Source organism: Panthera onca, chromosome C2 (assembly GCF_046562875.1).
Source record: "Panthera onca isolate mPanOnc1 chromosome C2, mPanOnc1 haplotype 2, whole genome shotgun sequence".
NCBI classification, from domain to species: Eukaryota; Metazoa; Chordata; class Mammalia; order Carnivora; family Felidae; genus Panthera; species Panthera onca.
Genome location: NC_138347.1, coordinates 11,429,754 through 11,451,605, shown reverse-complemented (window position 1 = coordinate 11,451,605; position 21,852 = coordinate 11,429,754). Strand labels below are relative to the sequence as shown.

The window sequence follows — 21,852 nt, the reverse complement described above, 5'->3', positions numbered from 1 at the left end:
TACTGTATATTTGAATGAACCAGAAAACTGGTATTTTTGCCCATATTTGCAAAGTCATCGTTAACTCATTTCTGTGATCTCTAAAGAACAACATTAATGTCTGATGCAGCGTTCAGTGTTTTACCTCCTCAGGCAGTAATATTAAGAAATAAAAATAAGAGGAGGTCTCTGATAGGCCTTTATTTGATATAGTAATGAAATTAGTTTTCTAATAGTGAATGTAATTTTCCTCCAAAGTCATTCTCATGTGGCTCATAAAATTGTGGGGGTAACTCATAAAGATTGGTAGAACCATTCTGGTGGTTTTGAATGATCTTTTTAAATCTGAATTAAAATGCAAACATTAAAAGCACTTGATGGAATAAATAGCCTCTGTGAGAGTTTTAAACAGCAGCTTTCTGTATTCTCATGTGCACTTTTAGGACATTAAAGTTAAATTTATATAAAGAAAACTATGGGACCTTATTAATAAAATTCACTGTTGCTGTGAATAACCACTTTCCGGATTTTCTCATCATGTGTCTACGGAGCTTTTAAATGGCTTAAGGTCAGCTTTGGTTCCCAAGGAAACTAAGACTGTGTTTGTATCGTTCTTATCTGTGTGCTGAATAAACACTGCTTAGTTATTAGAGATATTTAAAGGTTTTTTTTAAATTTATTATTTTTTTAATTTGAGAGAGTGGGAGGAGGGGGATGGAGAGAGAGAGAGAGAGAGAGAGAGAGAGAGAGAGAGAATGAATCCCAAGCAGGCTCCATACTCAGCACAGAGCCTGACTTGGGACCCGAACCCATGACCCTGGGGTCATGACCTGAGCCAAAATCAAGAGTCAGACACTCAACCGACTGAGCCACCCAGGCGCCCCATTCGAGATTTTTAGAATACTGATTACTGTTGATTACATCCTTTGCTTTCCATTTTAAATAATAAACCCTAGTTAAATTAGTTTTTAATAACTGCATGACTTCCTGAGTGATGAATGCTATCAGATCACTTTCCAATTCCAGGGAACTTTAAAAATTTAAACTATGAGCCTGAGGACTTTAGTCACTTTATCTTAACTACCATTGCTAGAAAAAGAAACAAAAAAGGTTTAAAAAAGCACAAAGAATGAGAACTTCAATTACAACACGTACTGTTTTTTTAGAGTTAATGTTTAGAGACCATTTTTCCAGACACTGAGACTAGCATAGGGTGAAGAAATGTCTGTGCAGCGTGCGACAGGGTCAGAGGCTTGGGGCTTTGTCCTGGTGGAGAGCGTGGTGTCTTTCCGGGGGTTGATTTAGCTCCACTTGTGTTAAACTTTGTGACTTTCCTGCAGGTGGATGAAAGCCAAACTGGAGAACCGGGCTGGCTTGGAGGAGAATTAAAAGGAAAGACAGGATGGTTCCCTGCAAACTATGCAGAGAAAATCCCAGAAAACGAGGTTCCTGCTCCAGTCAAACCTGGGCCCGACACGACCTCTACCCCAGCACCCAAACTGGCCGTGCGTGAGACCCCCGCTCCTGTGGCTGTGACCGCTCCAGAGCCCTCCACGACCCCCAACAACTGGGCTGATTTCAGTTCCACGTATGTATAGACACACTGTTCCTGAGGAGTTTTGAACTCCTCACTTAGTAATCTTTTTAAAGTATTCTTAGAGCTTTGGGCTGTACCTCTGTGTAAAGGAGCAGGCTGATTTTCGTTACCTCTCTCCCTGACCACTCTACTGGCAAATTGTGGATTATGCTGTCTGAACTCAATTTAATTATTTCATTGCTCAGCAGTGGTATGCCCTGGGACAAAATAAAGCCTGTTATCTCATTGCGTTCAGTAATTTGTATCTTTCATTCTTGTAGAAGAAATGGAGAAATACCATTTCCTAATAATCTGTTTGACATCCAGGGCAGTCAGCAAATAGAGTCATTTCCTGCATGTAAACAGCACTTTTTTGCTGGTCAGAAACAGAAATTGAATTCAGTCATGTGGTTCTGAATAAGATAGAAAGCTGTTTCCTTTAAAGCTTTCCTCTGTCATCAGTCTTGTGCACACGTACCTGTGAGCAAAGATATGTGTGCTCTTGGCCATTGTGAGTGCCACGCCCTTGGGCATCAGGAAATAGCATTAAAAACTGTAAGCAGAGGTTTGAAATGATAAAGGAAGCTGCTGTCCACACTTCTAGCTACAGGACCATGATCTACACATACAGTTGTCTAAAAATATTTTATGCAAGCATCCAAGTAAGAGTGATAAGTAATTTCACTCTTGTAATTTCTTTTTCAAGCCTAATCATCTTTCAGAAAAAACAAATGGAAGGTAAGGAGTCAAGTCCTGCTAGAGACAGATCAGATGGCTCACACAGAGCAGAGAAAGGAACATGGTGACCAACAGCAGAGGAAGTGGAAGGAAGGATGTAAGACAAAGCAAGTTTTTCCTGCTCCGATTTTCATGTAAAAGGTTGAAGGTGCTAAGGTCCTCCCTGTCTAGTTTCTGCTTAGAAGTAGCCTTCCTTTAGCATGGTTCCAAGTTGAAACTCTCCATTCCTCTCTTGATCTCGTTAAAAAGTTCGGACTTTTTGGGGCGCCTGGGTGGCTCAGTCGGTTAAGTGGCCGACTTCAGCTCAGGTCACGATCTCGCGGTCCGTGAGTTCGAGCCCCGCGTCGGGCTCTGGGCTGATGGCTCAGAGCCTGGAGCCTGCTTCCGATTCTGTGTCTCCCTCTCTCTCTGCCCCTCCCCCGTTCATGCTCTGTCTCTCTCTGTCTCAAAAATAAATAAAACGTTAAAAAAAATTAAAAAAAAAAAAAGTTCGGACTTTTTAAAACTGAAGCTTAGGCTAATGTAGAAGATAAATACCGTGTTTTCCAGGATTTTGTTCTGCTGTGATCGGTCATTGTGACAGTCTTCCTCGATAAACGTGTGCTGTGCGGTTCTCCGGCTGTCATGAGGGGGCATCTTATTTTCTAAACCCAGAATCAGGATGTGCAGTCCAACAAAGGAATTATTTTGATTTTCAAACGTGTTTATGTCTTACAAAGATGTAAAAAGTAAATTACATGTGGATCTGCAGTCACACAGATGCACATAGTTAACATTAAAAAATTCACAAAATCAAAACTGCCCCTGAGACCCAGCACAACTGGTCACTGTCAGGATTCCACCTGCAGTTACCCTGGTGGCTCGACATAGGCCTGGTGCTTGCAGCGGGATGGACAGGACAGACAAACGGAGTTAAGCACCAGCTGCCAGACTGGCATGTGTTCGCATGTGGTGTGTAACTTCTTTTTTGCTGATTGCACTGTTGTTGCTACAAATGACCGTGATCGTTGTGTGAGGATGCTTCTCTGGTGCTTTAGAGTTGCAAAGAGACGCTATCCCGTATTTCGTGTGACCCTCACCACTAACCAAAGTGGCAGAATGTTGTTCCCATTTTATCAATGAGAAGTGAAGATTCAGAGAAACTATCATAATTTGCCTGAGGTTCATCGCTAGTGAAGCTCAGATTCAAACCCAAGTCTAAGGCTCTTTCCTCCCCATCATGTTCTTGAACCTTTTTTTTTTTTAAGAATATTTATTTATTCAATTGTTTGTTTATTTTAAAGAGAGTGCGTGAGTGAGCGAGGTACAGAGAGTGAGACTGAAAGAATCCCACAAGGTGCAGAGAGAGAGAGAGAGAGAGTGAGAGTGCAGAGCCCAGATTGGGGCTCGAGCTCACCCAAAGCAGGACTCAAACTCACGAACTGTGAGATCATAACCCGAGTGGAAGTCAGATGCTTAACTGACTAAGCCACCCAGGCACCCCTATTTATTTTTTATGTGTTTGCTTATTTTTGAGAGAGGGCGAGAATGTAGGGGAGCAGGTGAGGGGCAGAGAGAGAGGGGGGCAGAGGATCTGAAGCAGCCTGTGTGCCGACGGCCGAGACAGCCCGATGCCAGGCTCGAACTCACACACTCTGAGATCGTCACCTGAGCCAAAGTCTGACACTTAGCCGACTCGGCCACCCAGGTGCCCCAGATGTTTCTGAACTTTAGAAAGCCCCATAAATGTACTGGGTCTGCGTCTGCATCTGCTGCAGGTGAAAAGCTGGCACCTCAGGAAGTACTTCTCACGGAGGCCTACTTTTCCTTCCAGGTGGCCCACCAGCACGAATGAGAAGCCAGAAACCGACAACTGGGATGCGTGGGCAGCCCAGCCCTCACTCACCGTCCCAAGTGCAGGCCAGCTACGGCAGAGGTCAGCCTTCACTCCAGCCACGGCCACGGGCTCGTCTCCATCCCCTGTCTTAGGCCAGGTGAGAGCAGTCAGTGGGTGTGCGTGTGTATACATGCTGTGTACAGCGGCAGCACGTTTGGCAAGTGCTTATTGGCCGGGTTGTTTGTACGCACGTGGGGCAGTTGGCAGTGCGGGGTTCGGTTCACGTTTTCCCGACAGCATCGAGGGGCCTGAAAAGAGTTCAGAGGAGGGTGATCTCCCGCACAGGTTGACCAGGGAAGCTTCGCTGGGGAAGTGGCATTTGAGTGGCATCTTACAATGGGTCGATTTTAGTAGGAAGTGGAGCAGGCCGGCCTAGCAGCCAGCAGATTCTGTGAGGAGACGCTTTAAAGTAGGAGAGGAGAGTGTTTGGGGAAAAGCACGGGCCAGTCAATTTGGGGAGACCACTGAGTATCAGAAAACACATTGACTGATTATAAGTCAATGGGAAGCTCTTAAATGCTCGGCTAAGAAAGTGTTTCTGAAAGGATAAAGTAGTTCTGAATATTGCTACCCAATACAATAAAGCAGTATTTTACTTACTACGATAAAGCTAAAGCAATGAAATGTCTATAAATAATCAAACCAAACAGAGCAAATGCCCATCTGGCAGGCAGTCAGGGGTCAGGCACAGTATCTGATGTGAGAACAGCAGGTTTGTGGGGAGGTTCGAGCCGAGGGCGTCGAGCTGTCAGCAGCCAAGGACGGAGACACGCCCCCGTTGGAGCCAAAGGAAAGGAACGCGGTCCAGATCGAGAAAAGGATTTGGCCTCAAAGACAAGCAAGGAGGGCACAGAGAGAGGTTTTTAGTTGGCGGGAGGAGTTGGGTTTTAGGCGTGTTAAGTTGAAGATGAAAGTGGGGCACCAGGTGGTCCCGTCTGACAGGCAGTTGGAAATAGGTCGGCTCCGAGGAAATGCGCGAGATCTTCAAAAAGGAGAGAACAGAGCAAGTAAATGGAAAATACGCGGAGCGTGTGTGTTCTCTGATCTGGGAGAGGAGCAGGAGCCCGCGGCTGGACACACTCCTTCCCTGTGCTTCTGTCCCGGCTCTGCTATTTGCAGAAAGGGGGGTGGTGAGGATCAGGGCAGAGAGCGTTCCTCGAGAGGAGTGTACTTGTGGCCTGGGAAGGAGGAGGGTAAACCAGTGGCACAGGGCTGGGGGAGTGGAGGGGGAGCAAGTAGGAGCTCTGTGGCAGGGGGGGAGGGCACCGAGGAGAGAGGGAAGCACTAGAGACGAGCGCCAGGAACGAAATGGTGTGGGATGGAAATGACATTCAAGCTGCAGAAAGAAGACGGGATCCTTCTTCTGGGAGAGGAAGGGGGAGAAGAGGCCAGAGAGAGAGAAAGGAGAGAAAGGAGGTCAGGTGGCAGCATCCTTGGGAGGGGACCCTGAGGGCTGGCAGAGTGCACACAGTTGGAAGTGAGCGAAGAGCAAAGGTTTGCTTGGCTGGATGGAACCTGAATCTGTAACTGGTCGTCTCTGCACTTTGTCTCCACTTTCCGCAACGATGCTTACGTCACAGTTTGGGACCAGAAATAGCGATAGTTATAGAAGCTGCTACTATTGGAGTTATTACTGTCACAGCAACACGAGGGATGCATTTATTAAACTCTCTTAAGCCAAAGTGTCTCTGTTTTATAATGTGGAAACTGAGGCCTAGGGAGATTAAACAGTTGTCCCAAGTCACAAAATTGGTAAGTGACATGCTTGGGGTTCCAGCCGGACCGAGTCCATGCTGTGTTCGGCCCCAGGCTGGTTATTAGGAAATTTCCACGTGGGAAAGTTGACAAGGCAGGGACAGGGAAGGCGTTTCAGGAGGAGAGTCTATGAAATTCCAGGGAGGGCCCATCCGGCCAAAATGGCTGACCCTGGGGTCTCTTCTTGGCCCAGAAATGAGTGGAGGCTGGAGGGATTCAGCAGCAAAGAGAGCCGCGGGCTGCCAGGCCGTTAGGGTTGGGGGCGGGGGGGTTCCTGCGAGCCCCAGAGAGGAGAATGGGAGGTGGAGAACATATGGGCTTTGAACGAGTGCACAGTGGAGATGGAAAGGGGTAGGGATGTCATCAGTTTAAGATCATGAGGACCCAGGAAGACGAGGATATAGAAGTCGTAAACATGGACACCCGGGCTGTTCGACCTGGCATAAATACTCTGTACGTAATCCCAATGCAGTGTTGAGAGGAAAGTGTCCTCTAGAGGCAAGTACAGGTTGGTTCTGAATGAACTGTCTTTGGGCGTTGTCCTTATTTCTGTCCATTTTCATCGATGATTGAATGTTGACGTCTTTTTGTGTGTGTGTGTGTGTGTGTGTGTGTTATCTTACGATATCGTGATGGTTTTATGTTACAGTTTTTAAAAAGATAATAAATGCCTCACCCTGCCTTTCCAGCCTCACCTCCTCCTCCACCCCTCCATGAAACTAGGCCGCACGCACCCCGGAATGGTGCTCCACTTCCTGGACCCTTGGCCGTGTACCACCTCGAGGCCTCTGCCCGTGCTGTGCCCTCGGCCCAGAGCGCTCTTCCTCCGAAGCCCTAGCCCGCAAAATCCTTGTCGTCCTGCAGGGCCCGACTCCAGTGCTGCCTCCTCTGTGAAATGTTCCCTGTTGCCCTCAGGCACAAGCCATTCCTCTTTTCTCTCTGTTCCCACAACGAATAGCTGGAGCCTCTTTGTAGTCGATTTCATTCTGACAGGTGGTACACGTCCCTGTGTGTATCTCTCTCTCTTTCCCGTTAATTGTGACGTCTTTGCTAATAATATCATACTGACCTTTTAGTGTAGTGCTTTACGGTTAATAAAGTCTTTTACCCTAAATTATTTTGAGGAGGCAGAGGTGGCACTTTATTCATCTTTGTAACCCCACGTGGCCTTTGCGTGTAGATGTTTGTGATGGAGTACCGTCGAGCTATGCCAGCCAAGCCGCTGCGTCTCTAAAAAGGAGCTAAAACAAGCACAGTCCAACGCAGGGCATCTTTTCCTGTGCCCACCCAGACGAAGATATCAGTTAATTATCCTTTGGGGCTCTGTAAGATTTCTGCTCCGGTATTGATTAATCTTTCACCAAACACTGGAAATGGGGGAGGGGGGCCCTGGGCAACTTGGGGGGTTAAAATAGAACCAAATGTGAAAGGCACACAGCCAGGTGCCACAAAACAAATACGACCTCCTGGCTTGTTCAGCTAGGGGGCTCTGGATGGCCACACAATGGCTTGGGGGTAGGTTGGCAGGTTTTTGCCTCTCCTTTTGAAACTAAGTGATCACTAAGAGACGGTGAAGCATCCAGCCCCCGTGCGGCACTGAAGCAGGGTCCTTTGTGGCTGTGTGTGTGCTGTGCCCATGTACACCTCCTGGAAAGGAGCGTCCGTGCCAGTGTTCGTGTGCCCTGAATTGCTAACAGATCGCAGAGTAATGAGAGGTCCTTTATGTATTTCCACACAAGGGTGAGAAGGTGGAGGGGCTACAAGCGCAAGCCCTGTATCCTTGGAGAGCCAAAAAAGACAACCACTTAAATTTTAACAAAAACGATGTCATCACCGTCCTGGAACAGCAAGACATGTGGTGGTTTGGAGAAGTTCAAGGTCAGAAGGGTTGGTTCCCCAAGTCTTACGTGAAACTCATTTCAGGGCCCATAAGGAAATCTACAAGGTATTTGTGTGTTTATCTGCTTCTATTAGATGAAAACAATGTTAGGCATGAAGTTACTGCTTGCATTAGTTAAGATTCACAGATAGGGCTGCGGGATTATTTTGTCTTCTGGGTCTTTTAACTGCAAAAGTTAAGAGTACGCAGCCACAGAAGGCAGCCTCTTGACAGATAAATGTCAGTTTTTTCTTCCCTTGTGGAAGCCTGTATGTCTCGTTTTTCATTGACTTCTGTAAGAGGGACTTCTACGCCAAGACCTTGAACATTCTTGCGGATTTGTTGGCAGATAATGCCTCTCCTCATGCTTAGTACCCAGTCCTGGGCCAGGTGCACATGAGTACCCACAGGCCCAAAGCATTTGGGGAAACAGTGGAAAGAATGAACTATCTTTTTTTGTTAGGAACCTTATGGCATGGACCCTTTAACATAAAGAATGTTTAATTATTGTGTTCATGTAGGTGTTCAAAGCAAATAATGAGGTTTAAGAAGATTTTAAAAAATAGTAAAAATATTGGACAAGCATCTATCATTCAAGCTTTGAAATAGACCATTATACCCTGACTGTGCACCCAGCCTTGCAAGTGCTGAAACACAAGAATGTGAGCCTAGAATCATGCCTTGTGCACCTTGTGTATTTTAACTTAGCCCAAGAACAACGGTCTCAGCTGTAGATTGCTCAAAGTTTAAACGTTAAACAGCTTAAAAAGAGAAATAAAAAGGAAAATCAATGTCATTTGTATGATTTTCTTTGAAGGTAAACATTAAACTCCTTTCTCCCCCAACCTCTTTCAGCATCGATTCCGGTTCTTCAGAAAGTCCCGCTAGTCTAAAGAGAGTAGCGTCTCCAGCAGCCAAGCCAGCCGTTTCGGGAGAAGGTGAGAACCTGAGTCCAATTATGTTCTTTAGAAGGGTCGAGGGGATCACATACTATAAACTGTAAATGTTTGAAAGAGACTGGATTTCACTTTAAAATAGATCGCATTAATTTATGTTCAGTGTATTCAACTCCGAGGTAAAATGAAAGGTGAAGATCTTTACAAAAGCAAAGGACTTTCAAAATAGTATCAGATATATTAATCATAAAAACTGAATCTTCTAATTCTATTTGATTCTGAGCCCTTTGACTTTTGAAAGAGGCCCATCAGCACGACTAGGGATCAAGTTTTGTGAGCATCTCTGTCGCTGAATTGTGGTCATTGCTGCCCTTGATATAGTCTATTCCTCCCTGACTCGTAGATAAATGTTTTGTTTTAAAACTGTAACTGCACAGTCAAGGAAAGCTGTCTGTCACAGCAACCTCAAAGCCATCTTCTACTACCTCAAATGAAAGCGAGAAGTTCAATTTTTCTGTTCCTGGTAAATATCCACACCAGATGATTTAGGCCTAAAAAATTCATCTTGAGTGCTTATTACACTATTAATTAGTTGCTTTATTTCCTGGTCTTTACCCCATGAAATAATTCTAAGGATTGGATATGCCGATATATGGGATGGATTTTAAAAGGAACAAAACCCACATGATCCAGGCTCTCGTGGTAAAAATCTTATGTCTTTTCTACGTTCAGTGTAGCCATTATCGTAGTCTTCATTGAAGAATGCTGCCCACGCTTCACACGCTTTCCACCACAAGTCTGAGCAGTGTTGGTAGCTAGCAGATGTCTGCCCAGTTGCGTACTAATTTTTCATGGGTTCCTCGAATAAGTTATATGAAGATAGAGCGTTCTCTCTAGTTTGTTTGCCATCATGAGATTGTTGCATTCCTCAGAAAGCTTGCCTTGTGAAAAAGAGTTATTAAAACAATTTTTTCAGTGGAGGCAGCAAGGAATAAGGTTTAGTGGTATTTCAGACTCACGGTAACATGATTACTTTTTCAAGGGGAATTTTCGAAGCAAAAATGTTTATAAGTTTCTAGGTATAGCGGTAAAACCTCATTACTACTGAATAAATCCAACATTTTGTTGCGTCCATTTGTCACCATCTCCACCAAAACAATCATTGGCATAGTTCTATCCATATACATTCTTATCAATCATCTTAATGAGTTTTTTATCCACTGTGAGCAGAACAAGGCAAAAAAAGCTCTTTTTTAAACATAGCATGTACAGTCAGTATTGTATAAAGCAAATCATGATTCCACCCAAACTCAGTGTGTTATATCTAGTTAAGTCTCATCAGAAGGCCAAAGTTGATACCCTGGCTCTTCACCTAGTAGCCATGTAACTTTGGTCCTGCCTCCACTTCCTCATCTGTAAAGTGGGCGTAAGGACCGCCCCTTCAGGTAGGAAACCATTACAGGATAAGGAGACGATTTGTGTAAAGGATTTAGGAGAAAGGTCAGTAGGTATCTGCTACTGTTACTTCCTGTTTGCTTCAGTCTCTGGATGGTCAACACAGAGTCCCTTAATGCAGCAAGCATGCTCATGCACGAGCAGTGTTGATGAATGCTGATTTGTTTTGAAACCTGTGCAGAGGCCTCATCCCTTGAGGCCCCACTATATAGGTCACAGGTGAGCCAACACATTGTTTAAAGTTGAGTAACAGAAGAGAAATTCTAATCTTAGGTGACAATGACTACATCCCTTGTGAGGTGACTTAGGTGCGTTAGGAAATTCTAGGAGAGACTGAGGGCATTCAGGAGCCATGCGGGAGCACTTGGCATTTGAAGTTCTGAGAAAAGCTATTTACATATAATAACGGGCCCCTTATTAATACTGAACTAAAGGTAATCCCATTTCAAGTAAACCATAAACCAGGTTAGATTGTCCATTGGCACAGCTCTTAGAATATACCGGCATGGGAACGGCCAGTGCCCTGTGTTAAAACGTCTCTAGAGGAGGGTCTGAGGGCCACTGTGTGGCCACCGTCCTGGCTCCCAGCTCTCACGGAGCCCTGTGGGAGCCTCAGATTCCTGGGTACATAGCAGGGCAAGCAATGCCACAGTCTTTGCAGTCTCCTTGGTATCCCGTAGTGCAGCAGCAAGTTCAGCCAGAGTTCATGCTTCTGAAGTTTCTTAAACATTTTGCAAGTGACTTCAAAATGCGGATCTGTTTTTGAGCAAGTGACTTTTCAGTGCAAGAATCACTGGGGAAAGTCTGGATTTGCCAGGGATCCTATCTTACATGGCCAAACACGAGCAAGGGAGCAGGGAACAGAGCAAAATGAAAAGGGAAAGGCCAGAATATTGAGAAACCAGAAAAAGGAATATATTAGTGAAAAAAAGAATGTCCTTAGCAAAACTGCCAGACTTTGATTTCCGTGTGTGGGAAATCATTTTTCCACGTTTTCACTGTGGAGGTGGGTGTTAGCAGCACTGGAGGACTAAAGACAGAGAGTCTTCTGTTCTCCCTCGCACATTTGGATGACCTTGTGTCTGCCGTGGGGTCCGTGCTCGCCAGCAGTCGCAGGTCAGCACGGCTGAATTTGAGGCCGCCCTTGGAGGGCTCTCCCACGTTGTAGAGCTGCCCATGTTAGCACACGCATTAGGGTGTTTGTGTTTTTTTGTGTTTGTTACAGCTTTCATTAGTACCTCCTGCAGAGGCCCTTATAATTAGCCAAAAGGATTCCTCCATACTAAATTTCTGCCTAGTAATTAACAGTAGGCTGTGAATTTAAGGGCTCCACGTGAAGGTTTAGTGAGAAACCTGCATCATCCATCATAAAAATGAACTTTCTGGGTAAAAGGTGATTTAAAAAAAAAAAAAAAAGCCTTTAAAAACATACACAAAAGGCCTAGGATACGATGAAGAAAAAAGTAGAAGCGAGAAACTTAGGTCCGTCTTTCTATAAATCTTACTCTGTACCTAGTGTAGGGTCTAGAATTTTGCGCCTGGTGATCTTTCGGAGAGTGTGATTTGGTTTCCAAGCCTTAGTAAAATCAACTGTTTGTCCTCCAAAAAGAAAAATTTCCTCTGGAATGCACACCCTTCACATTCAAGGGGGTAAAGAACATTGCCTCTTATTTTTTTAAGACTTGAATCATAAAATGTAAGAAACTGAGATTTATTTTCAGCTCGTTCAGAAAGGCTTGCCTGTTTTCTGGGATTGAGTAGACATTACTTTCACTGTCAGTCCGCTACCTGTTTATGCACTTGAATGACAAGTAGGTGCCCATTTTTAACGAAATAGTATACATCTTTTCTTTTGTGTTTTAACAGCTTCCTCCCATCTGTGTGTATGGCACAAAAGGGCATAAGTTTTCACTTGGGCACTTGAATAATGAAAAGAACTGTGTCTAATTTACATGCAGGATATACTGTATCTAAAAATTTTCCAAAATTGTGACTTGATACCCTCAAAATGGAAGTACAGACATTTGATGTGTGTACAAGATCCGGTGTGCTGGTGCATCTAAACCAGCACTCAGCACGACACGGGTACTCAGTAAATGTTAAAAGTAAACGTAAAAACCATTTTCACTCAAAATCATGACATCAAATGGTAGCTCACTCTTGGTACTCAGTGTCGGTAAACATGCGGTCGGCTCTTTGGTTCCCGTGGCTGGGTCTTCCCAGGAATTGTCTCCCTGTCTACAGTTAACTGAATTTTTATGTGCAACTTGGGAATTTAGAGCCCAGGGTGTTCTGCAACTCTGTTTTATCTGTGACTAGCCTTTCTCTTGAATGGATCTTACCCTAACTTCCTTATTCATAAACTTGCATTTGCAAAGCTGTCTGGGATTTCTGTAAACAATCAAGCTCTCTCCGTATCTCAATATTTCTCCCCACCAGAATTTATTGCCATGTACACTTACGAGAGTTCTGAGCAAGGCGATTTAACCTTTCAGCAAGGGGATGTGATTTTGGTTACCAAGAAAGATGGTGACTGGTGGACAGGAACAGTGGGCGACAAGTCTGGAGTCTTCCCTTCTAACTATGTGAGGCTTAAAGATTCAGAGGTAAACCCACATTCACTGTTTCCTCCCCCTTTCGGTGCGGTGATTCTCTTTGCAGGGAGTCACGATATTGGACGGTGGAACACGTTGATGGGTTTTGCTAAAGTTCTGGGACGTTGACAGCAAATACAGTGACCTGTAATTGTTTCAACTTGTCATTTGGTGCCGCGGGGTTCCCACAAGCAGAAGAACCCCCTGGGACTAAGTGGAGATTGCATATAAGGAGGCTGGTCTGCGTCACCTGGGTTAATGTTCAGTATTCACCTCTGTTCCTACATGTGACTGACTTAGGATTTGGAGTAAACATTCTTGATCAGGTCTTCACGAGCACTGATCTGGGGTACCCGAAGGAAAACACACAGCAGTATTTTGCCCATGTCAACAAAAGAATGGGGGTGATACTGGCCCTAGAACATTGGGCAGTAGAGAGTTTCCAAAATTTATATTTTGCCTGCACATTAGGGAGACACAAGATCTAAGAGATCGATACACTTTTGGCTAAGCCTTAAGGTCTCAGACCCATTGATCAGGGCCTGAATATGTTCTAAATGCTGTTGTCCTTATAAATCAGAAATGGCTCCCATTGTTGTTACATGGGGCCCTAAAAATTCAGTTGCATAACAAGTGGTCTTGAAGTGGTGCGAGTTTAACGGAATGGGGTGGGCCTCCAGAGTACTGGAAGCCTAGCTTTGTAGGGGCCAATGTCAAGTTAGTGGAGAATTTCAGGGTAAACCAGTGTACTCATTTAACAGAGAGCCATTGCACATAAATAAACCAACAAGAACTGGCTTTCCCCCACCCCACCCCCTGCCCCCACCCCCACACCTCCTTTCTCAGGTGTAAGCCAGTGGACAGAGTTCCTCTCTCATTTGAATGCCAGTCTCAGGGTGTAAAATCGGGCTTGGTCCACAGGCCCCGTGTGTGCAACTGCTTTGGAAGCCGGGAGCCTGGCCCCACACTGCAGCCTGTTCATGGGCCTTCTTCCCTGCAGTTCCCAGGAGCACTTTGTATTTTGCTCGAGTTTTGTTTTTTCAGGGAGTGTCATTTTTGCTGTTTGGGGTTTTTTGTTTTTGTTTTGTTTTTTCTTGCTGTGGTCTTGAAAGCAGCTTATTGAAACACCCAGGAGGGGTTTGCAGGCATTTGCCTACCCCTGGAGAATATGGCAGACATTCTACCAGGTAGACAGTACTTCTGTTCAAGAGGACAGCCAGCGAATTGTCCTCCTCAGACCTGGAGAGGGGAGAGTTAGGCTTTTCTCCAGGCTTCCAGTTGGATCCAGTAAGAATCCTACAGACGGTATTTCAGGGGCACAGGGGAAAAAGTACAACTGAACTCAATTTCTGTTACTAGGCATGAAGACATTTCAAGTGACTACCTGTTGGTTCAATTAAAAGACAAAAGCCATTACTTATATTTTACTTTGATAAATTATAATCTTCTATTAAAAAAAAAACATCTGAAATCAATAAGTGAAAGAAAAAAAAACTGACATTTTTAAAGGTAAGCTGAGTTGTAAGGTGCTTTTTAACCACAGTCTTAAATTATGAGCCACAGAAGAACTAACAGCGCTAAAGATTTTGGACAAACATTGAGTGAGCTACATTATTTCATAATGATGAAAACATCGAAAAAGTCAGCTCTTTCATTTTCCTTGGACACGGAGTTCAGTGTATAAGGAAAATTTCCTGCTAAAACCAGACCCAGCCTCAGATACCAGAATTGCCCTCTGGGCATGGGAGTGTCTGTCCTATCCTGGCTTTTCCCTTCTCTGTAAGGGAAGGGCTGGGGCACATGGCCTGGGGCGGCTTTTCTCCTGCATTCTTGAGGGGTGCCAGGACAGAACCTGATCTCCTGAGTTGTCTCAGCTTCTGTGCGGCTGTCATGTTAAACAAGGAGCGCACTGGGGCGCCCCTGGCTGGCTCAGTGGCTCTTGATCTTGGGGTCGTGAGTTCAAGCCCCATGTTGGGTGGAGAGCCTACTTTAAAAAAAAGTGGGGGAGCACACTCAAGCTACTTGGACTCTATCATTGGGTGCTGCCAATTGCATTGTTCCTTTTATGGACTATAGAGAGCGTGTTACAAGCCTGTACTGGGAAAGTAACTGGTCATTTGGAATCTTATTTCATTAATATTCCTTTATTTTGATACGCAGCGTATAAAAATAGGAAAGGAGATTGGTATTATACATCTTGATAATACAGAAATCATAATCAGTGTGAAACTTGTAACTCAAACTTTCCCTGGTAAATGGTTATTAAATTTCAGTGACCCAAATAAAGAGACTATGATACGTTAGATAAATGACATGTTTTTATTCTTACAGTAACTGTCATTTACTTTATTAAGCCTTTTGTTTTGTTTTGTTTTGTTTTGTTTTGTTTTGTTTTGATTGGAAAACTTAATTTACTGGCAGATAGGGACTCGAGGACGAAAATCAATTCAGAATAAAGCACTTTGTAATGACAGATTACAGTCTGGCCCCTGTCCTGACTCGAGGTCTCTGTTGGCTTGTTCAGCTGGTTTAAAATTCCATGAGTATCCATAAAGGAATTCAACCCCAGAGCACTTTTGGAACAATTAGTAGTTGCAAAAAAAAAAAAAAAAAAAAAGTATGGTCTGTTTCTATGGATTGTACATCCAGCATTGATAGAGGAATTTCAGTGTTAAGCAGTGTAAGATTTGAGCGGAAGGGATACACAGGAAAGGGGCTGCCTCTTTGGATAAAGATGTCAGTGGGATGGGGGAAGGTGTGTTTGAATTGCCACTGTACTGTTTCCGTTGTTAAAAAAAGAAACCTCTAAAAAATGTGGCAAAATATTAATATTTTATGTAGCAAATCTGGATTTCGGGCTCCTAGATGTTCACAGCCCGTATAGTTTTTGTGTGTGAAATATTGAATAACCATTTGAATACAAGCAGGAGCTCAGTGTTTAGGACACAGACTAACAGTCTTCCTCGCCTGGCACCCCCTGTTTGGTTTGACCCAGGGACAGTATGCTATGTACAGACAGAACTTGAGCCCACTGGGATCCTACAGTGCCACATACTTTGCTCCCTTTTCCCTAAAGAAGAGGGTAAAAGCTGTGTGTTTTAAAGTACTTATTTTGTCCCATGGTTTCCTGGTACCCATCTGATGTCAGGAGATACAGTGCTGCTGTGTTTCCCCAGAATGAACAGGGGGCTTTAGGGGCTCGAGCGGGCTTGTGTCATCGTTGATCGTTTTTTAAGTTGCATGACCAAAACTCTGCAGTATGCAAATGAGACCTTTTGCTCTGTTTTAAGGGCTCTGGAACTGCTGGGAAAACAGGGAGTTTAGGAAAAAAACCTGGTAAGTTACAAACCCTGATGCTTCTTTTTCAATGTTTTGAATGTAATTGACAGTTTCTCCTGCATCTTTGTTCATTAGAGGCCAGAAGCCTAAAAAGAAAGACAGAAGGACCTTTCCAAGGAGTGGTTGGGGTAGATCCTTTTCTTGAAATCCGCTAATAACGTATACACGGTTATGCAGTATGGCTATTGCTTCACACATGGGGAGCAGGGACATTGCTAGACAGAACGTTCTTGGGTTGTGAAGAAGTAAGTCAGGCAGTGTGGCGGGAAGTTGTAATTCATGGAGCTGTACGATTTGGGCTCAGCCGCTGCTTCATCACCCTCTTGGTACGTCCAGGACACTCTTTTCCTCTCCTGACAGCACAATCCGTCCCACGACATAAGTAGTGGAGAAGAGTCAAAGAGCAGCAAAGCACAGGTCCCTTTAATTTGGAAGCCCATGGGTTGCTTTGCCTCAGGTACACATTGAAGGCACAAAATTATAGCCATCCCTCCGAACTCAGGACTTTAGTTTATGTAAACAAACTCACATGTGCTACAAAGAGCACCGTGAAAGAGAGGAGAAAGAAACAGATGTGAAATAATACGGTTTGTATGGCACGCCTTCCTCACTTAGGTCATCTGGGCGTTTTTGCCGTGAGGTTCTGTAGGAAATGGTGGGTTGAAGAGTTCCTGCCAGGCTGAGGGGATCTGGTGCTTCTGCGTGTCGTGGTCCACCCCAGACAGGTTTACCCGGAAAAGTGGGCTCTCAAGTTGCCGTAGGATTTTAGTCAGACTCCAGATACTGGAACACCTGAGTCAAATCTGTGTTTTAACTGTGAGCGTTTTACCTTTTGGATTGCCGTTCCAAAGGGTCTAGATGGGCTTAACGTTATCCTAAAACCAACGAGCTGCTCAGGGACACAAAAGACAGAAAAGAATGCTGGGGCAGATTGCTGGCTGTGCATATGCCAGGTCCTTTGAGGAGCGGGAAAATCTGAGGCCAAATAGGACACTAATTGGGACTCTCTCCAAACCAAAAACTCTTGGAATCTACAGCTAGTCCTTGGTGAGTTATGGGAGAATTCTTACCCCAACACAGATTTCCCAGCGAGGGCTGGGGCCAAGGTGTGTAAGCTGGCCTCCGTCTTGCTTCCCCTGATCTCCCTGAAGCATCTGGCAGGGCCAGACCTGCCCCCTGACAGCCTGGCGCTCCTAGCATGGTGGCCGGAGGCTGGTGGCAGAACAGGGTCATGGAGGGCTTGTTGCTACTGTGCCTTTTAGAGAAGGGGGAAATACCTGTCAGAGGGGGAGCCTTTTTACCTCTTGCCTTTCTTTCTGTCTGTCTTTCTTTACCTCATTCCTTCTTTCTGTCAAGATCTGTTATGACGGGGAGAGAGCACAGAGGAATAGAACAGTTTGTTCCTCACTGCTTCGAGAAGTGCCGAAAGCAGTCACTGTGGATACGCCAGAATTTAGTCAGAGAAGGATTTTGTCTTTTCGTACTCGACCTCCTGTGCCAGTAGAAATGTACTCTTCAGAGCCTGGTCTGTGGTGCTGCTGGAATTTTCCCCATGAGATTTTTAACATTCAGGGAAAGTACAGAACTGTTTACGTTTTTTGTTTTTTGTTTTTTTTTCCGTGCTGAACTGTTTATTCATAAAATTCCCCTCTTAACGCCAGATCCTTTTTTTTTTTCTAACTCGAAATAAAAAGAAATAAACGCACATTGACATGATTCCTACCTGATATTCAGGGATCACCCTCAAAATGTGAGCCACAAAGAAAATGGTCACGTGGGTGGGGCTGAGCGTCTAAAGCCACAACATGTAAATCAGCTAGTGCCACGCTCCCAAAAGTTTCTGGAGAAAATAGGATTTCTCTGTTTACTTACTTGGCCGGTGGGAAAGCTCCACGTGAGTTCCTTCATTCACTTAACAACCCTCGAGTGAACTGTGTGCTACAGGGTGGAAGGCGGGCTGGGGAGGAAGGAGGCCCAGCTGCTGGCGACAGGGCATTTGCAGTAATTGCGGGCGGGGCTGGGACAGAAGGTGCCGGAATTGGGCACAGGAGTGGGGTTCGCGGAGGGAAGTTGGTCAGTGAGTTCTGAGAGATGATGAGGAAGTCCTACAGCAGCACCAAAAGGCCACCCGAGTCCTGGATTGCTGCCTTTGGATTGGAGGTCATGGAATGGGGGGGTGACTGAGTGGGCCATCTTCATTTAGTAGAAAGCCAGCCCAGTGCAGTGGCTTTGATGATGTTAATCTGTGAACCTGGGAGGTGGCTGTGTCTTCCTAGGAGCTCTTCTTCTGACCATAACGCTGCACTGCGCTGTTTGGTCTTGTTTTCCAGAAATCGCACAGGTGATTGCCTGCTACACTGCCACGGGTCCGGAGCAGCTCACCCTGGCCCCTGGTCAGCTGATTTTGATCCGAAAAAAGAACCCAGGTGGATGGTGGGAAGGAGAGCTGCAAGTTAGTGTCTTTTCCTTGTGTTTAAAATCCTCTGTCCAAAGTTGAATGTGCAAAATCTCAAAGGGATACAATCTCATCACAAAGGACAGCTAACCCCGCACCGCCTCGTCCTGCGTGTGGATATCGGGAGAGTGCACACCATCGGAACCTATGTGTTTGTTTTCTGAGCTTCGGACAGCCAGTGGCAGAGTTGTGAGAGCTAAGGATTCATTGAAAGACTTATCCAAATTTGTTTTGACCCCTGAGTTCAGATAGTGAGGGTTGGTAGCATGAGAAATCATGATGAGGGACGCCTGCAGTGACATCTCAAGTGTCATGGCATTATAGAAGCAGAGCTCATCATCGGTAGCAGTATAAGGTGTGATACGAAAGCCACATCTGTACAACACAACGTATTTAGACCCGTGTGTGTGTGCATGTGCCTGTGTCTTCAATTCACCGTTTTGTCAAGGCCAGGGAGGGCAAGGTCTGTATATTGTGGTGAGCTGTGCATATGGGGCAGCAAGTTAAGAAATCAAGTGCCAGCAGAGTGCGGGGTGAGCCAGAGGACTAGAGAAACGTGTCTTGGGTGGAATGAAAAGCTTGCCTGGAGTAGAGCCAGAGGTTAAACTCGTCTCGGGCAGCTGGCTGGTGGGCAGCCATAAAACCCGTCCAGCAGGGCTGACCACACTGACCTTACAGGCTCAGGAATCTGACCTTGACCTCTGGGGTCTCGGGACCCACTCCTCTTTGTACTGTTGTGCTGGTGTCGCCTCAGGCTGCCCCCAGCCGCTCCCCTATTCATCTTCCCAACCATCGGCGACATCTCCGTTCCAGCCCCATTTCATTTGGTGGTTTGCTCTCTTGAAAACAGGTGACTCCCCTAGACTCTCTTAGCCTCACTGAGAGTAACGTGCCCCACCCGTGGTTGTCTCCCAGCCCTCCCCCAACCCGCCAGAGCTTGCCATATCCCACCTCCCCCAGAAGCTTTGTGGCCATCCCACCAGCAGCAACCTCTTCTTCCCCTGAATGATGGTGGGGTCCCGATGCCCGCACCACTCTTGGTATTTAATACTGATGTTGATGTCATTACTTAGCTTTTCACACACATTTCTCACGTCTGCATGTAGGTTATCAGCTTTCTGAAAGCGGTAACCATAGTTTTTCATCCTTACATTCCTAGCACCTTGCTCAGAAGAGAGTTTTGAACCGTTCTGGCAATCCACAGTAAAGTGGGTGAATTGCCGTGCACGGAGGGCTTCTGGCACTTTCACTGGATACACACATGAAGAAATTGCCAGTGAGCTCTGTGTTCCGTCCTTGTGAAGCTGCAGGGGCATGGCAGAGTCGTTGCAAGCCATGTGGCGGGTACTGGACAGATGAACACGTGGGGGCTTGCAAATGAGAGGCTGCCGTCGTGGGCGGATTCCCTGTAAAAATAAAAGCTTTAGCCCTTCAGCCAAGGGCATGAAGTCTATCAGAGCACAAGGAAAGGGAAATTTGATCTGCGTTCTACAAGTAACCCAGATGTATCCCTCTTAATAAATTGGCAGGTGGGAGGGCAGAGTTAAGGTGGAGGAAGCTTTCTTATCTCTTAGCTTCATTTTCTTATTTTGGGAATAGGTAATATATTCACATGGCTGAAAATTCAAAAGTGAGGGTCACCCGGCCGGCTCAGTCAGTGGAGCATGTGACTCTCAATCTCGGGGTTGTGGGTTTGAGCCCCAAGGTAGGCGTAGAGATAACTTAAAAATAAAATGTTGAAAAAGTAATAAAAAATAAGTAAAATGCAGCAGTGAGCAAAAGGGGATGCAAAATGTCTCCCGCCCACCCCATCCTCAAAAGCAACCGCTTTTTTTCTTTTTTTTAATGCTTATTTATTTTTGAGAGAGAGCGTGAGCAGGGGAGAGGCAGAGAGAGGGAGACACAGAACCCGAAGCAGGCCCCAGGTTCTGAGCTGTCAGCACAGAGTCCGATGTGGGGCTCGAACCCACGGACTATGAGATCATGATCTGAGTTGAAGTCGGGCACTTAACTGACTGAGCCGCCCACGTGCTCCAAAAGCAACTGCTTTTACCAGAGTCTTGCTTTCTAGAGATACAGCGCGTGTGTGCATGCATGTGTGCACACGGGTAAACCAGTTTGAGTTCTCTGTTGCCATTGGTGTAGTTGCGTGGTCATAGCACTGCTCAAGATTCTCAACTAGACTCTTCCATCTCACAGAGTGAGTCAGAAATTGCAGGTCTCAGCTCACCACCTTTATTATCCGTTCCTCCATGTCATAGGCTATCCCTTTCCGACAGCACCCAGCATGTAAACACTCAGTAAACGGGTCTTGTGTTGAATCAGATGGAAGCGAAGGAGAAAAGAATGGCACTGGGAATGGCTGTAGCCGTCACGGAGGCCTGACGGTCTTTGAAAACAATGTCAAGTTGAGACTCTTGTATGTCCTGTAAATATTACAGTATGTTATCTTGTATCGTCCAGAAGAATGAGGCTTGAGGGTAAATAGGGACTGACCACTAACTAGCTTATGACGCCAAAACTCACTTAACTTTTCTGGGCCTCACTTTCTTTATCTGGGAAATGGGAGAAGTATTAGGATTCTCCCTTCCGGCATTGTGCAGATACATACACGTAACCTGCTCAGTGCAGGACGTGACTCAGCAAAAGCACCAGTAAGCGTGGCCTGCTGTGGTTAGTAGTATTTTATGATTGTTACTACTTTCATTCCTGTGAAATCCGTATGTCATGTTGGCATTTGCCATAATCTCTACATCACCTGAAATTAACACATCAGAGCCGGTGCTGCCCGAGCAAGGGTTCTAGCTAGGACATACCACATCACACGGAATTGTGATCCGCACAGCCCAGCCCGTGCAGAAACACTCCAGGCTTTGCTGACCAATGACTGCCACAATTTGAATTTGAGCTACGGGGTTTTCGTTGCATAATCTAGTAAGTAAGTGAGAGATTCTACTGTGTTAATGCCACTTGGTTTGCAGTTTTCTATAAACTGTACAAGTGCTCTGTTGCATAGCAAAAACTTCATCACGAAGGATCATGAACCTCTTAAACATTTTGATGTAATTATTTTCTTACTAGGCACGTGGGAAAAAGCGCCAGATAGGCTGGTTCCCCGCTAATTATGTAAAACTTTTAAGCCCTGGGACGAGCAAAATCACTCCAACGGAGCCACCGAAGCCGACGGCGTTACCGGCAGGTAGGTGGTTTACGATCTCTATTTGGAAGATGGCCTGCAGGTCACGTTGGTCTTTCCAGTCGGTTTTCTCCTGAAGTATCTTAGATTGTTTCTCACATCTGCTGTAAGCAC

At 45.5% G+C, this 21,852-nt stretch overlaps 1 protein-coding gene across 7 annotated transcripts in view; it reads left to right on the top strand.

Moving 5' to 3' along the window:
- Positions 1-21,852, top strand: part of ITSN1 (intersectin 1) — a 220,210-nt gene that overhangs the window by 146,569 nt on the left and 51,789 nt on the right. For 6 of the 7 annotated variants that reach the window (XM_078452814.2, XM_078452812.2, XM_078452813.2 and 3 more), the window contains 8 exons: positions 1,320-1,567; positions 4,107-4,266; positions 7,664-7,869; positions 8,659-8,741; positions 12,594-12,760; positions 16,039-16,084; positions 18,418-18,539; positions 21,624-21,741. In XM_078452814.2, coding sequence (XP_078308940.1) covers positions 1,320-1,567; positions 4,107-4,266; positions 7,664-7,869; positions 8,659-8,741; positions 12,594-12,760; positions 16,039-16,084; positions 18,418-18,539; positions 21,624-21,741 — 1,150 coding nt within the window. The remainder of the gene's footprint in view (positions 1-1,319; positions 1,568-4,106; positions 4,267-7,663; positions 7,870-8,658; positions 8,742-12,593; positions 12,761-16,038; positions 16,085-18,417; positions 18,540-21,623; positions 21,742-21,852) is intronic. The other variant, XM_078452815.2, reaches the window with a different exon arrangement.